Source organism: Chamaea fasciata, unplaced genomic scaffold, assembly GCF_029207755.1.
Source record: "Chamaea fasciata isolate MVZ Bird 193981 ecotype frontalis unplaced genomic scaffold, bChaFas1.0.hap1 SCAF_4, whole genome shotgun sequence".
Lineage (NCBI taxonomy): Eukaryota > Metazoa > Chordata > Aves > Passeriformes > Sylviidae > Chamaea > Chamaea fasciata.
In genome coordinates, this window is record NW_027094089.1 from 21,165,196 (window position 1) to 21,182,959 (window position 17,764).

The 17,764-nt window shown below is 42.5% G+C and overlaps 1 protein-coding gene across 1 annotated transcript in view; it reads left to right on the top strand.

Annotated features, from left to right (window-relative positions):
- The first annotated feature begins 2,951 nt into the window (after positions 1 to 2,951).
- Positions 2,952 to 17,764, top strand: part of RAI14 (retinoic acid induced 14) — an 87,467-nt gene continuing 72,654 nt past the window's right edge. Inside the window, exons 1-2 of the mRNA XM_066181048.1 lie at positions 2,952 to 3,015; positions 13,446 to 13,537. Of these exons, the coding sequence (XP_066037145.1) occupies positions 13,502 to 13,537 (36 nt within the window). The 5' untranslated portion in view covers positions 2,952 to 3,015; positions 13,446 to 13,501. The remainder of the gene's footprint in view (positions 3,016 to 13,445; positions 13,538 to 17,764) is intronic.

A 17,764-nucleotide genomic window follows, 5' to 3' on the forward strand; every position in this document is an offset into this window, starting at 1 on the left:
AGACAATATGCCAATATTTAGATTTTGAGAGAAGCTGCTTGTGTAGGATGTAATTCACCTCACAGATTTAATCCTCTCCATCTAGCTAACAATGTTAGCTTATGCTGAGCATTTAGTGAAACTCTCAAAGAGCTGCTTTTGCTCCAGAGTAGAAGCACAGGTGGAAAAAATTACTATGGTAGAGTACTGTAGCACAACCAGGGCAGAATTTGAAACAGAGCTGAGCTCATCAAGCTCCCAGCTTTGTACTCTGCCTGCAGAGCCACAAAATTACATAGGAGTGTTTTGAATAAAAGGCAATGCCCGGCCCTTGGAAGGGGACCCAAAAGGGGGCTCAGGAAAGAAGAGATGAAAGGACAGCCTTCCACACAAAGAGACTAACCTAGAGGACAGTCAGATTCTGAGACACCGAGCAGTTTGGTTTAATGCATTCAAGCCTGCTGCCACAACAAACCCCAGCGCCTTTACCTTGGCCCACAGCTTATATGATGAACAATACTTTTCTGGGAAGTAGTAAATACGGTATTTTCCACTTCTCAAGAACTGAACATTTTATGATACTGTTCACAGAAGGTACTATCAGTTATTCATGTGTCATTTTATATGTGAACATCCCATGCAAACATACCCAAACTCCATCTTTATTATATACTGGCATTTAGAATGGAAATAAAAATCATACTTGGTCAAACCATGCAAATTCAAGCGATAATGACTAACTAACATTTTCAGGTTAGTCACACATAACTACACAGACATTTGCTGGTGTTGCTATAAGTAGGCAAGAGACTTCCTAACAATACTGTATACATGTATTTGGCTTTTAAAAATAACAGGAATTAAAGATAACTCAATAGTAAATGGAACATATTTTGTATCTGATGAGCTAACATTGCAGAGAAAGCTTGATTCTCCTGTTTTTGTTGGTTTTGTACAAATTAAGTTCTTATCATTAATTTTATTAGATTAACATTTTGGGGTGTGTCTTTTTAATTAAAAAAAATTAAAAGAAACGGTGCTGGCACAATGATGGCTGTTCTCAGACATAAAACACATGCAGAGCAAATTGACCAAGGTAAGGACTGCAGATTAGGAGAGGAAAGTATACTTCTGGTGATAATCAAGTATATTTGTTTAATAACAATACTTGCCACTATTACAATAATGACCTAAAGTTTTGAAGTGCTCATTTCCTCCCTGTACTGTTTGCCACTTCAGAAGGTGTGGGTACTGTTGAGAACAGAGAAGATAAGAGCAATCACAGCGATTAAAGGAGAACTTCTCAGTCAGGGAGGCCATCTGTGGTCAGTGGGACCAGTAGATGGGAAGCAGCTCTGGCAGGACATGATGGGAAGCAGCTCTGGTAGGACTCTTGTGGTGGGATGGTAGGCAGAGGATCACTTAACAGGTTAACTTGTAGACAGAGTGTGCATATGTGGAGAGTGCGATTGATAACTGACTAGCTGCAAAAGGTCACATAGACATGAGAGAGCTTTGCTGAGCACACAGGCACTCTCATGAGAACCAGCAAGGCAGCAAGGTTCGCATGTCCTTGAGCACAGCTGTTATACGATAACAAGACCTTGTAGCTGAAAGATATGAGGGAGAAGCACGGTAAAACAAAATCTTACTCAAACTATGTAACCGCAAAGAAATGTAGAAAGAGGCGTAGCTGACTTTTAGTCTGAGCACCAATCCTGAGCTTAACTTTTGCAATATGCATGAGCCTTATTAGTGTTATTATAAAAGCATTGTGTGAATTAACAATAAATGAGATTTGCTGATCACTCATATTGAGTGCCACATTTCTCCTGCCGCGGATTTCCCACATGCATAGGTGATATTTTTGATGAGATATCAAGGTGGTTTGCCATTTGGTTTGACAGAAGACTCAAGAAAGGGCACTCCAGAAGTTCAGCTTTGAGAAGGGTTTGGCCTAGATGGGAAACAGACTCCTAGGGCACATCCAGTGAATCAGAACCTTGTTACTGCTATAAATCCCATTTGTGATTCTCTGACGTCTAAGCTCCTATGTGTTTGGCTCCTATGCAGCCAAACACTACACGAGTCATTAATTTGATCCTGAACAAGAAATAACCCACTTCTCTTTCTTCTCAAGTAATCCTTTCTATCTAAAGGTCTGACAAAAGGGTATTTGACATACAGGGAAGCTTTGGGGAGAACCAAAACACAGGACCCTTGTGTGCTGAAACCTATGTACACTTTGTGTTTCTTTAAGAACTGTCATGGGTTTGGCCCTTGCCCCTCTCCCCAGCTTTATCCTAAGGAGACCCTAAAGCATCCAGAGATGGCAGAGGACTGGTGCCCACCTTCAGCCTGGGGAGACTGAGGGGAGACCTCGCTGTAGTTACAGCTTTCTAACGAGAGGAAGAGGAGCTGCAGACACTTCTCCGTGGTGACAGTGATAAGATCAGAGGGAATGACCTGAAGTTGTGTTGGGGACGGTTTAGGCTGGATATCAGGAAAAGGTTCTTTCCAAGAGGATGGCTGGGCACTGCAACAGGCTCCCCAGGGCAGTGGTCACAGCTCCAAGCCTGACAGAGCTCAAGAAGTGTTTGGACAACGCTCTCAGGCACATGGTGTGACTCTCGGGGTGTCCTGTGCAGAACTGCGAGTTGGACTCCGATGATCCTTGTGGGACCCTTCCAACTCGGCATATTCAGTGATTTCGCGGCTCCCCACACGCCTTCAGATACACACACGCGGCCTGCCCCAGCACGACGCCCTCCTTTCACCGTCCCTCACCGACGCCCTCGCCCTCCCCTCCTCTCCCCTCAGCAGCCCCTCCCCGCGCAGGGGGCGGGGCCGAGCCCCTCTCCGCGGCCCTCAGCCCCTGCCGTCACGTGGCCGCCGTGTCACGCCCGCCCCTCCCGCCCCCGAGTGTCCCGGGGCGCTGGGCGCCGCCGCTCCGCCCTTCGGCAGCGCCGCGGATCGCTTGGTGCGCGACTCCCGGCACAGCTGCGCCGGCGTAGCGGGACGCGGGCGCTCCATGAGGTGAGGGCACGGCGCCGGTGGCGGGTGCGGGTCCGGGCGCGCTCGGCGGCGGCGGCGGGCGCCGTGAATGGGGCTTTGTGTGCGGCGCCCACCTGCTCCCGCCTCCGCCGCCCGGCGCGGGGGGCTCCGGGCGCTTCCCCGGCGGAGCCCGAGCCGGGAAACCTCTGAGGGGCGCAACAGGAGGGAACTTCTCCCTTCTCTTTGCCGGGCGTTGCTGGAGCGCCCCGTTTGTCCGGTGCGGGGAAGCCGGGAGCAGCGGGGGGACGCAGCCCGCGAGTCGCTGCCGCTTGACTGTGTATTTTCATTTACTCTGTAGTTTATGTTTTGTTTGCTTTGTTTTGTTTTCCTCTCAAGATGCGTGGCGGGCAGTGACAGCTGCCCGCGGGGGTGAGTGATGGCACCGCCGGTTCAGTGCCCCGCACCCTGGCCGCCCGCAGAGGGACCTCCGCGGGTCCCTCGGGCCCGAGCGGAGCCGCCCCGAGGTCGGGGGTCCCTGGTGGCGCGGGTCCGGCTGAGCCCCGACAGCGGCAGTGCCGGCAGCGGGAGTCAAATCCTCCCCGGAGGGACCCTCAGAGTCCTTCCTTCGACCAGAAGGGTGGCCCCAGCCGTCCCGGTGCTCTCCCCGGGGGTTTGGTGGGAGCCCGTGGAGGGCAGGGTCGCTGCCGGGCTCCCCCGGTCCTCCCGCCCCGCCGCCGGCCGCGGATCCCCGTACCCCGCGGGCGCGCAGGGGGCTGCACCTTCCTTAGCGGCGCAGGCTTAAAAGATCCAGATTTCCTATTGCTGTTAAAAAAAAAAAAAAAAAAAAAAAAAAAACTGCTTTAGGAATAGCATCGAGTTTTATCGGGAACCTGTGCTTCTAACTTCTCACAGGGCATGCGAAAGATTTATCTTCCTCTTGCACAGCGTTTGGCAGCACAAGCCTTCTGCAGTCTGCTGCTGCCACTTGTGACATTCTTAACTTTCTCCTTGTGAAAAGAGTACGCTTTAACAGCGTTGCAGGATCTCTAACGAATTCTCCCATTTGCTCCTATAATGAGTATGAATGTGCTTACTACAGCACTGATATAAAACCCTTGCAGACTACTGCTACTTTTGTAGAAGCTGTAGTCTATTCTTTCCTTTTTCTTTACTTCTCCTCTACCCTAGCAGGTTGTAGATTAGCTGTGTCATTAAATAAATGTGTATATATATTTTTATGAAACAAATGCCAAAAATTACGCATACATCATGTTAGAAAGGCTTTATGGTGTCCAGGATTAACTAAGAGTAACTGGATTTTGTAAATATCTGTCAATGACCTGCTTGACTTTTGTCTTAGGACACTCATAGAAAGCTGTCAATGAGATTTTATTTACTAATAAAAGAATTGCATAGCAGCCATATGAACCAGAGTGAAAGAGCATTTTGAGTAGAACAACGCATCATATCAACTCAGGGTTCCCTTGATTTGCAGCCAAGCTCAGTGGTAATAAGTCACTGTGCAGTAGCAGACACCCATCCTTCCAGTCTCTAAAAATATTGGCCCTCTGCTATTCTCTTCCCCTTCCAAGAGTGCATCTGCTAGCCTAGCAATAAAATGCTACCTCCTCCCCTCTATTTCTCTGAACCAAGAGATAGATGGATAACATCAAGTGGTGAAGAACAGACTAGATGGGAGGCTGCTTATCTCAAGAAGTGATGTAAGCATTTCATCATTTGCTTGCCTCATCTGTTCCTTTTTTTTTTTTTTTCCTGTATGTTCAGTTTTCCTTCTCTCCCCCTCTGATGACTTCATGCCTTTTTTTGAGGGAGAAGCAGGGAGTGGAGAAACATGAAAGCTAGTTCTTGTGTAAGATGTTGGTAATTTCTAAATCCTGCTGCAACAATCCCCTAATCACATTCCTTTTGGGAGCTGATTGTGATATAGTTGTTTTTGCACAGGGATAGTGCTTGAAATTAATATAGAGAGGAAGAGAAAAAAGGAAACTAGAACAAATAATTTCAAGGCTTTAGTGCCTTACTTAATGACAGACATAGTAGAGTACTAAAAATTCCAAGGTAGAGGCTCAGCAATCCATAACATCATCTGGTGGTTTAGATCTGAGCAGCTGGCTCCTGCTGTGTGTGTACCTCTTGCATGTCTGAGAAGCTTGCCCGCTTGGAAGCATTTTTTGGAGATGCTGTCTAGTTGTCTGTGGGTGCATGCAGGTGTTAGCTCTGTATTTGAGGTAGCTTGGGCTTTGCTTTCAGAGTTGTCTCTCCTGGCTGCTCCTTATATTTAGAGTCATCTGGTCATGGGGTTTTAGGGTTCAGAGGAAGTAAAGCAAACAGGTTTAATTCTGGTAATACATTAGAGCAGAGTTTGTCACTGTCCAGCTGCCAAGGACATGCCAGTCTGCTGAACTCTGGGAGCAACTGAAGCTCTTACTGGCACTTTGAACTAGCTGACAGTTCAGGTACTTGCCAAGGACTTCAGGAGTGGAAGTACACAGGAAGGAATGCATCCTTCCCTTGTATTGAGGTCCTGAACAAGCTGGCCAGCAACGCTGGAGGTGATGGTGGTGATCTGTGTGCTGAACTTCAGATCGTCACATTGTAGGGAAAGTCTCGTGGTTAGTGAATTTTCCTGGCATGTTTTAGGTCTTGACAAGTCCTTCCTCTGCAGACATAACTTGCATTTTATATAAATGCTGTAGTAACTCGTGTACATTTTCTAAAGCTGTCATAGTCTTCTGGTTTTCTGCCTGGAAGCTATTGCCAGTACTGAAAATACTGTAAAGCAAGATGTGTATTATTTTTTTTTCCCTCCCACATGAATCTGTTGGGGGAATGGATAGAGGAAAGAGAAAGCCAAATTTGTTCAGTCATTACAACGCAATAAGAATTTGTATGCTGGTCTGCCTGTGACTCTGTAACTCCAGTAACTGAGGATATTCTGTTTCTTTTCTCATAACTTTTGAGAGGCAGGGAGCTACTGTTAGCTCTTGCAGATGCCTGGCTTCCCAAGGGCGCTTTGGAACACCCTGAAATATCTTTGCAGAGTTTTGACATTTGAGTACTTTCTGAGAACCTTGTTTACAACTACTTGCCTGAGACACCAGCATGTTAACTCTAAGGGTTATGTGAAGATTTGTAAGTCTGTGAAGGCTGTGAGAAGTATATTAAACACTGTATCTTCTTCTCCAAGATTTATACAGCACCTAGTGCTGCTGCTATTGAATATAAATTTCAAAAACCTGAATAAAATCAGAAAAAAAAGTCACTTGATTATCATTAGGCTCACAGAATGGCAGAGGTTTGTAGGAACCTCTTGAGATCATCTAATCCAACCCCTCTGCCAAAGCAGGTTTAGCTAGAGCAGGTTGCACAAGATCATGATCAGGAAGGTTTTGAATACTTCCAGAAAAGGAGATTCCACAACCTCTCTGGGTAGCCGGTTCCAGTGCTGTAACCCTCAAAGTAAAGAAGTTCTTCTTCATATTCAGATGGAATTTCCTGTGTTTCAGGTTGTGCTTGTTGCCCCTTGTCCTGTCACTGGGTATGCCTGAAAAGTGTCTGACCTCATGACTCATCTTCCTGACACACATCTTTAAGATATTTGTAAGCATCCTCTCTCAATTGCCTCTTCTCCAGGGCAAACAATCTAGCTGTCTTAGCCTATCCTCATGAGAGAGATACTCCAGTTCCCTAACCATCTGTGTCCCTCTACTGTATGCTCTCCAGAAGTTCCTTGCCTTTCTTGAACTGGGGAGCCTGGAATTGGATACAGCAGTCCAGTTATGGCCTCACCAGAGCAGAGCAGAAGAACCTCCTTCAGCATGTGCTGTCCACGCTATTCTCAAAGCACCCCAAGATACCACTGGACTTCTTGGCCACAAAGACTTACTGCTGGCTCGTGTTTAACTAGTCTACCCAGACTCCAGGTCCTTCTGGATGGAGCTGGATTTCAGCAGACTAACCCCTAACCTGTGCTGGTCCCTGAACTGCAGCACCACACACCTGCCTTTGTTAACTTCATGATGTTCCTTTCTGCCCAGCTCTCTGGCCCATCCGGATCTCATTGAATGGGAGCATACATACCATTCTGCAAATATCATTTATCAAGTGTAGGTGTTAATTTTGCTGATGTTCTGCTAGTTTATAGCATTGAGAGTCTTTTGGAATAGAAAAATCTGCATTTTTAGTGCTTTTTATTGAAGATTGGAAACACATGAAACTCAGTTTTTGAATAATGTTTAAAAAGATTCTCAGTTTTCATCAGTTAAAGTATTTACCCAAGAACTTGATAGCTGAGTAGGAGAGCTGTGTTATCAGCACAGTCCCCGTAGGTATTTCTAGATCAATACAGTTTCCAGTAGGATACCCTTCCAAGGTATTTATGGGAGTGAGGCTTGTCAGGTGTCTTAGGTAAATTGCTTTGATATTCCCGTCTTTCTAATTCACCCCTAATATGTGACTGCTCTGCCTTAGGCTCTTTCAAAATATTAATACATAAAGCCATGGATATATCTCTTTGTAGATTTAGTGTTGCAAAACTGTACAGTTTGTTGTGTTTGATGATTCTGAAGGACATTGAGTTGAATGGTTAATAACAGAATACTAGGAAGGAAGTATAAACAAGTAGTAGCTGTTGTTTTCCATGTGGGTTTCTCATTTAAGAACTAACATTTCAAAAGTGGGACTCTAAGGCATTTTTCTCTATTGCTAATTTTAGCTAGCTGCTTTATTTCCAACCTCATCCTACTGAACTGACTGAATATCAATCATAAAGTCTTGAGGACTGCAACATATCTTATGTATGATCAGACAAAAGAAGATGGCCTCAAAAATACGGGTCTCGCAAGGGTATGTGTGTGTTTGTTTTAGAGACAGGGAAATTGAAGACAGAGAAAGAGCGTCAGTATGTCCCAGTTTATGCAACGAGTCTTCTCTCTTTAGTTGTGCCTGGGTATGTGTTGATAGACACTTCCAGAGAAAAGAACAAGAGTGGGACTGGAATAAAATCAAATGTAAGGAGTGAACAACAAATTTACCTGGACTTAACTTGAGTTAGACTTTTGCCAGAGTCTTGTCTAATATGCCAAGTAATTTCAAATTTTGATTTTTCTCTAACCTGTTCCTGCTTCTGTGTGTAAGATCTTGCTGGTGCTAGCTTTGTTCTTGCTGTCTAGAACTGCATTTGAATACACTGTTTAAACGAACTGCACATATCTCCAGATTGGCCATCTTTCCTGAGTTTTTACTGGCTGTATGGCATCCTCAGAGGCTGGTACTGCTTCAGCTGAATCCGTTAAAAGAAAATTCAGCCTTTACAAATTCTGAATATCGAAGGAAGTATAAGAGTAGAGAGTTGATACAAAGTGTCCTGGAGAGAGGAGGGATTGCTGTAGATTTGTTAGTGTTGCAACATCTATGGCATTCTAACTTCTGGGCTCAGATGCTTAAATTTGTACAGTTCAGCACATCCTTGCCAGTGATTTGTGAGCAGATAGAGGGAATGCACTAGGTTACCCAAGGCCCTTGCTATCTCTGATATCTGATTCTGTTTAGAGTGGGATTAACTGTATATAAATCACTCCCACTCTTGTGTAGTGCTTGTGCTTCTCTGTGCATTTTTCAGTGTGTTTTCATTAGTAAGTAACAGTAGATTAACCAAGCCAAGAATTATTCATCTTTATAGGTAATACTGAGTTTATAAAATTCTGTTCCATTTGACTTTTCCTATGACAGGAGGGTGGGCTACTCAACATGGAAAAACTGAGTTGTGCTGATAAAGAGTGGGGAAATATTCCTGTAGCTTTTGGTCTGTAGCATCATACATGCTTCTCTGATTTGGCCTGAGAAATGGAAGAATGTGCTCAGCTTGATGGAAATAGGAAGTAGTCAGGGGAGGTGGAGTGTTGGGTGGATGTTTTTTTTAGGACAGAGTGGGCTTGCTGCATTTATGTGGGAACAGCCAAAGAGGCTAAGCAATGGCTAGTGCCTCCAGGCAGTACTGTGACTTTGGCAGTGTTTAAGAGCAGCTTGGGTTGGAGCACATTCTTGGTGTTGGAGGGTAGGTCAGGGATGTGAAGCATTTATTAAGTTGGATACTGAAGGTGATCAGCAGAAGGGATACATTAGTGTTGATGCGTCTGGCTGCTTTGCAGTGCTGGCTGCTGCTCGGCTGTGCTTCTGGGTCAGAGCTGGGCTTGTGGTTTAGGAAGTGATCATCCAGAGGGTAAATGATGGTGTGCTTTGGGGGAAGATGCTTCTGGGGCCCCTTATTTTCCCTGTAAGAGTAGGTGTAGTCACACAAAGGAGGTCATAAGAGCATAGGAGCAGCAGGAGTACACTTCCACACTCCAGACCCCATTTTCATTTCCCCCACGCCTCCTCATGTGTTGCCAGATCTTGCCTACAGTCTGTACAACTTTCGTGTAACCTTTCAAGGTTAAAAAAGTTTTTTTGAAGTTTTTTTGGGAGGGGAAGGGGAAATCAGTTGAAACATTAGTCATGCTTTGCTGCAAAAGTATGAGATGGAGGCTTCTTAGGGTGTTCTGAAGGACGTGTAAGATTTTTGACACCTAAATTAGTTGAATTCAGCACTTATCAGTGAGGTGTGACTCATTAGCATGAACACTGTGCATACTATATGGTTTTACTCTAAACTTCCAGTTTTGCTTAGGGAAATTAAGTCTTTTCTTTTTGCATCACTGGGTTTTGGCCCACTCAAAGTGTTAATTGTAACATTGTTTGAAAGGCCTTGCTCTGCTTTTAATGCAATTTAATGAAAAGGAAAAAAATGTTAGTATTGTTGTTTACTGTGGTTTGCACAAATCTCACTATAAATCAGCGGGGAAGATTATCCTAATCTGTTTCCTACATTTAAACCTAAAGATTGTATTGTGTATTAAAACACAGTTGCAATGAAATTATTGAGGCCAAAGATTACCACCACTTCAATGTCTCTTGTTTTAGCTAGATAGGTTTACCACCTACCTAAAGATGTCTTCTGTGGCTTGTATTCCTCAGGGTTGTTTCCTGACATTAAGCTAAAGGAAGATGAGATAGAGGACTGGATATTTAATTTTGGAGCTAATGGTTAAGAGCACGTGATCAGCATTAGCTGTTGAGAATCCCTGGAGTTAAGCACTTATCTGCTGCTAACTTGCTGCAGCTATGAAATGACAGCGCTCAGTATTTATTACCACATTCGTTCTGAAAGCAGAGAAATGCCACTATTAGTAGAGACTGCTTCTTGTTAATACCTGTGATTCATTGCAGAAGTGTTGTTTTGAAGTGTCTTGATGCTCCCTGGTGAATTTCTAATAGTCACCTCCTATCTTCTAAAACAGGAGAGTAATTTTAATGGCGCTTCCTTTATCCCCCCTCGGGCAAATAAACAGTTGTCATAAAGCTCTGCCGAATCAGGATGCTGACCTCTTTTTGCATCAATTCCAGTAATTACACCCTTTGAGAGGGGTCTTCCTCCTTTAAACAGGGACAAGAAAAGGCAGCCCTCACCACTTCATGCATTTTTATCTCAACAGTTGAAGGATTATGGGCATTATGATGAACAGACGGTAATCTTAATGTTTGTGTTTAACTACATCATATGGAAAAAATACAGATGTGAAAAACATACTAAGCTTGGGAATGCTGTGTTTGTATGCTTGAGCATGCTTTTTTAATTATGTTGAGGATTTGAGTTTCACATTCAGTGTATAAAATGTGCTTCTTCCTTTCTCATAAAAGGGAGAGTAATGTATTAGGAGTGCTTCCAAAACTTGTTAATTAGACTCTCCTACAGGTTCCTCAGAGAAGAGAGTTCAACTTTGCAGCTGCTCCGTATACCTACAAGGAGTTTTCATCTCTCCCACAGCCTTGTAGTTGAGCACTTTGTCTTCCTTGGGAGCTGTAATAAATCTTTGACCATAGGAGCCAAAAATGCCGAGGGAGTGGGTAGGGGAAAGACAGCCTACAGCTGACAATTCTTTGGCAATCTGTATGTGAGGAAAGATTTCTTGTTTCCAATCCCCTGTGCACAGAATTTATTTATAGTTTATTAACTGGTCCAATTAAACAGTTTACTTTTTTTAGTCAAAGTTTATTTAAGTTATAAAATACAGAGTTCGGGTTAAGTTTTGGGGTTTGTGGGATACTGTATAATATTTCACATCTTTAAAGTTTCTTTACATTGCTGTTTTTTGGTTTTTTTCAGAAAAATTTGGGGGTTGTTTGGTTTGATTTGGGGTTTTTTTGCTGGTGTGGTATGTAAAGAAAGCCAAGTGAGTAATGGTGCTTGACTTGTCTGTACCCTGGCATTGACAGTTCTCACCATCCTTGATGTTAGTAGAGGGTAATTCTGGAGATTATTGGACTCTTGCTGAGGTTCAAGGCTCTTTTCCAGTGCAAGTTATGACAGCTGTTGTGAAACTTTCTCAGAAGTTTGGGTAAGTGTAGCAGAAACAAAGTGTTATGCTTCTCTCAGAGCACTCTGAAATATTTCCTTCTTTTTGATTGTGAAGTTATTTTTAATTTTTTTTTCTTTACTATTTTACAAATACTCCGTTCCACCCAGAAAAAAGCCAAGAAATTTTCATCTAGGAAAGGGAGTGAAAAGGTTCTGCAAAATCTATGTTCCTGTTTTCTTTTTGCCTGCTAAAGAATTAAACAAAATGCCACAAACCCATTCTCCTTGTGATTAAATGCAAGAATTTTGAATGAAACCCCTTGTTCATATGCCTGTATGCAGTCAGGGATCTGACATGGCTTGAAAATTACTGCTTATTTAGACTTAGAGTAATTTAATTCAATGTAATGTTTTTTTTAACAACTTACAGAATTGTTACATCCAGATTACCTACTGCTACCTACGGGAGAGGTGTAACCTGTGGGAAATGTGTTCATGTGGATATAGTATATGGCATGGTTTTTGTTTGTTTGTTTGTTTTTTTAAAAGAAATGTACTTGAGTTTGTCTTAAATGGCTGTCAGATAAATACGGGGTTGAACTAAATAACGTGTTTACTTAGCACTGATTGCTATTCCTGAATGGCAGCTAGGGTTGTATTTTGTGGAAACATTCATATACATATATATTCTACAAACAGTGTGCTGTGTAGTTGGTTTTTTAAAATTCATAGTAGAGTCATGATGTAGAACATAGCAACTTGCCTTTAATAATGAGATGTATTTTTATGAAACAACTGAATCTCACTTTGGTTATCAAACTGTAGTTTACTGTTTCTGAAGAGTGATGTGAAACATCGTGACCCTGCATGAATTTATGTTTCAGTCCCTATTTCAGTTATTTATTTATCTGACTAGACTTGTAAAACTTTTTCTACTTTTTTTTTCCTAGGGTGGAGAGAGGAAGTTTATACAGCTGAACATCCTTAACTTTAAACTGTTCCTTCAGAAAGAATTTGTATAGCAGCTAAAATTTGTAGATGAAAGCAACTTAGTCTTTCAGTAAGCATACTGTAAAACAAGAAACATGGAACATTTTTACCTAGGTGCATTTGCCAATCCAGATGTTGCTCTCTCATTAAGATTTTCTGCTGTGCTCTAGGAAAAAGCACATTGCCATGCTCCTTTAGTGTGCTGTTCACTGTTATGTTGGATTGGCAACGTGTGGTGTCATTGAAACTTTCTGTAGGAAACTTTGCTCTAGACACTCACTTTCCTCTGTGAGTGTTTGCAGCTTTTCTCTTAGGTTAATTTTATATGTTTGTTCAACTGCTGCTTTCCTTCATGTGAATGGGAGGAAGGGGGAACACAACTGTGATAGTGTACTGCCAAGTTACAAGCAGCTATGGCTCTTAAAAACCCACATACTGTTCCTTATGGAGAGAATCCAAAACAATTCTTCCGGCAGTAACCTTTGTCTTGCTCAGGCGATTCTCTCAGCAGGCTTTGTTGTGTTGAGCTGTCCTAGTATGTGTTCTGCATGGTTGAAGTACAATTTAGGGTTTGGTTAGTGGTTAGACTTGTGGATAGAATAATGGTGGTACTTCTGCTACTCAGCGCAGACCTGTGGTGGTAGGATGGTGGAGTTTTAATGAATGACTTTCCATGCTTAATTATGATTTTGCCACTTTACAAATGGCTGTCCTGTTATGATGATAGTATTATTACGATAATATTAAAATACGCAGTGGTCAGAGGAATTTGCTCATGTGTGAACATGTTGGTGATCTAAATATGTGGAGTTGTAGTTAGCATAACATGATACACAGCTTAGTTTTTTGTAAACATTTGTTCTGTTGTTCAGTGGTCAGATTTAGCCTTACTTCTAAGTTTAGAGAAACAAAGTTTCTCTTAGGTGGCTGTTAATCTCTTTTAGAGCTTGAGGGCTAAATCCTCAAGATTTAGAGTGATAGAGGTATGCAAATTCAGTTGTGACTTGCCTGCCAGTGAACTGAATGGTATCAAGTTGGAATCTCACTTTCTTTCTTTTCTGTTTAGATATTGAAGAAGAATAAAAAGCCCCTCAAAGGTTTGGAAGGTTGAATGTGATCAGAATGAAGAGCTTAAAAGCAAAGTTCAGAAAGAGTGACGTAAGTACTTCTGCTCAGTTTGACTGCTGGTTTTCATGCTGGATACAAATTCTTCACTCCCACCTTGATAAGCCTGCAGGTTAATGAATTACAGAGAAGAAAGCACAAAGGCAACAGCTGAGTATGGTATGGAGTAGGCTGTTTCTATTTGTAGGGCCATTATCTGTTATGCAAATTAACAGGATTTTACTACCTTGGTCCCCATAGCTGAATCATACACATCTGTGGGGTCTGCAGAACTTCTGTTAGGTTACACTGGTGCCCAGATTGGAACTTTGTTCCAGGTTTAGGATTAAGCCTCATAAGGACTTTACTACCCAATCATATTTCTGTGTAAGCCTGATACCATTCTTATCAGTGTGGTGTTTGAGCACTTAATGTAATGTCTCCCCAGTCTGTAGCAGGGTTTCTTTGTCAGCAAGAATACAGGAACCAGCTGAGCAATTAGGGCAGCTGTGGTTTATCAGTTCTAGTGTGACAGGAGGGGTGGATATGAGGCTCCAACAGTGGGGAAGGAAGACATTAATGTGGAGGTTCTCAGGAGAATCTCCAGAACAGCATTTAGAGAGACATTAGGTTGCACATAATCTTGCTTGCTGTAGAAGTATTGGTGGAGACCCAGACTTTGACATGTATAGTAAGCAGTATTTCCCTTGGAGGATTGGAATTGCTGTAGTCTAGTCCTTTTCATGTCCTTCTGTTCCTACTACTACTTGTTCCAGATTTTTGTGTTGCTAGTAAGAAGTCTGTGAAATAGGTGACTTTCTGTTTAATTGACTTTCCAGATATCATGTGGAATTTGTAACAGATCTTCATGGTCTGTGAAGAGTGTAATGTTCCATTCTTCATCCTAAATTTTTGTGCCCTTTTGAAAGAAGTGATGTATTTTTATCACTGCCAGATTTGCTTGGGGTCCTGGGGAAGCCATGATGGATGAAGATGCTGAGGTTTGAAAATGGAGCATCTTGAGAAGTTTTGATCTTCAAGAGTAAAGTTACACAGTGCACTCGGTGTTTTGATGTAAAGATCATCTCATGGCATACCATTAGAGTAATGTGTCTTTACCCAGCCTGTAGTGCACATCAGTAGCAGAAGAAGGTAGAGTTACTGTTGTGGTGTAACCTGCAGATGTGCTGGCTACTGGTCAAAAAGTCTTTTGAGCTGTAGATTAGCGTTTGGTGCAGCTGTTGAATTGGTGTCCTTGCAGCAGCACTGGTGAATGCATTGCTCCCTCAGTTTAGCAAGAAGTATTTCTTAAAAGACTGCCTCTATAAACAAGCTAAATATGTAATCCAACCTTTGCTTTCTAGAATATTCCAGAAATATTCTCATTTTGGGTGCAGAGGGAAACACTTTCCACTACATAAGCAGTATTCGGTTTTGCTGGTCACCAAACTGAATCAGCCAGTGGCACAGTGTATTTTGCCACTTCACAACAAATAAAAAGAATATCACAAGTCCTGTCTCACTGAGCTTGCCTTTCAGTTTAGAACTGCTAGAATTCTGTGGTCAGATGCTGTTGCTCCTGTTGCACCGAGCAGCAGCAATTGCTATTTTGAGTTCCGCCACACCACTAAAACTTTTAATAGGCATTGCTTGGGCATTGAGAGCAGTCTGGTGGCTAGTACATGAACACACTTGGAAGTTAGGTGTGCCCATGTGTTAGGATGACTTCATTCACACTTCTATGTTGCTTGGCTGGGGGCAGCTGCTCTAGAGCAAAGGCTAAGTGACGTGTGATGAAACCAGACCTTGCTGTAGGAGTTCAGCCACTGTCATAAATCGCGCTGGTTCACCTATTCCTTACTTATCTAGCCCTGATAACTTGTGTGCGCCTCTCCCCAAAATCAAGGACAGTCTGAATGTAATTGCTGTTTTGGTACTACTGCTGTCTACTAGCTGGAGACAAGATTGACCACAAAGGATTTTTCAGATACCTAAAATTTAGATATGCAGCTCTAAGAGCACAACAGTCTAAATCCATGACAGTCTGGTTTCCTCTGTTTTGAAGCCAAGCCTTAAGGGCATAATTCAAGGCAACCAACAGGAGCTGTCCTATATTTTGTGCAAGATAAGCAAGGCAAATTGTCCTTCTCTACAGTTTCCAGAAGCTGCTTTTAGTTACAGTTTTTGAGGAGAAAACGGATGTCTTTTTAATGAAAAGTAGTTGGTTGTATTTATATCTCAATTTAAAAGATGTGGTAATTGCTCTTGGATTGGAGATGAGGGTAAAGTCAGAAGGAATTAACTTAGTATTTTTCATTCCTCTCTAAAAGAAATTTTTAACGTATTGTATTTTAGAACTGAAGATGTCTTGGGGTAAGGAAGAGTACCGTTGTCTGTAACTTCATTGTTAGCATTAAAAAATAAGGAGTGGGAAGAGTAGAAGGCAAGTCTTCAAGATGGGCATGAGAGACAGGAATTACAAACACTTCTCCAGCAGTAGGGCTGATAACATAAAACTCTGTGCCAGAATGAAGACCACGAAGGAAATTTCACTGATGTAATGAAGCTCTCTAGGCTTGCCTTGGTGGGTGAATTGAAAATGAATATAACTGCTGATATTCAAGTATATTTCTTGGCATCCCTGCCAGAGGGCGTTGCTTTGGTGCTCGAATGACACCAGTCTTGATGCTTGTGAAAAAGATGGCCCTGCTTTTTTCACATCTGCTGTACTCATTTCGAGGGTATCTGACCCTGAAGTGAGCGAGGTCAAGGACAAGAAGTGATGGAAAAATACTTGTGCCGTGAGTGTCAGATGGGTAACTCTGCTTTGTGTTACTGTAGGGCCAGCCCTGGGAGGAATGGTGGAAGTATGAGGAACAGCAGGGCATCCCTTTCTCTAGTTTTTGCTTGGTTTAGTTCCATTGTGAGATCACACCCTGAGAATATTGGCCCAAAAAGCACAAGGGTGGACATGCCAGCAAAGGAGTTGCAAGAACTCACAAGTGAATAAGGCTGCTAATTTAAATATTTAGCAGGATTGACATAGTCCACAGTTGCGAGATGACAGTATGACTCCTAGATGGAACAGAGACTCCTTACTTCATGCTTTTGCTGTATTCCTGTATTTCACCTGATTTACTGTGTGTGAAGCCAGCCCCATTAACTGGAGAATCCTTTGTCCTTGATGCACTTAATCGCTGTGAAATCCTTGCTGGGGGTGACTGTTGCCATGTGAACACGTGTATTTGGAGAGAAGGAATGAGATTTATCGCTCTGTCACAAATGACTATTGTCAAAGCATGATCTGTAGTCACAGGAGGATGCTTGTAGACTGGGAATCTGTGAACAGGGTGCATGGGTGGGAGCAAATGCCAAGACTGGAAGCTAAGCAGTGGATGTGTACATTTAAAGAATGTGTAGACAACAGAAACCGCAATCATGTCTTGACAAAGCAGCAAGTCTCTTCTGTCTGAGAAGCTCTATTTGCTATACTCTCCTCATCTCTTGCTTCTCATTATCAAACTCAAATCCTACCATTCAACACGTAAAAGCTGACCACCTAAAAGGATGACCATTTTAATTGTTGCTAGAGGCCATCGCATGTAACACTTGAAAATGTTGCTATAGTAATACCAGGAACTATCACTTCAGAGCTGAATTTGTTTATACACAGTCCAATAGTTTATTCACACAATAGAGAATGAATGATGCTCCCACATAAGACAGAAGCTCTTCATAGTTTCTGCTTAGAAAAGCAGATTTTGAAAAATTAATATTAAAAATATAGCTACTGATGTCTTATTAGGCCTCTAATATTTGAGATTGGAGTGTTTTCTGTAGTAACTAGTCAGCCTGACTTCAAAAGTGTCTAGAATCTTAAACAGTGGCAAAGTGGATTTTCAAATGTATGAAGCTTAAAGCCTGTCTAAACATGTTTTGCCTGTTTCTTAAATATGACAAGATGCTCATCAACATTTTCAGGCACCTACACGTATTTAAGTATCTAGCTCTTTGACACTAGGATGATGTAAGTGCGTAAGTGGTTTGTTCAGGTAGATTGGCTTTTAACCATGTTCTTGGCTACTCTAGAAAAGGCATATTGTGTGAAGGGTCTGTTTGGATTGTTTTCACTGTCTTAAGTCTATAGGCAAAAACTGAAAAGTTTTAGGACCCTTTTCTCTAAGTATTGAAGACCGTCTGAAAAACAGGTACTGCAATTTGACAGAGTCCAGTTTTCTTCTAATTGCTATCTTGTTGAATGGACATGAAGATTAGAATTTG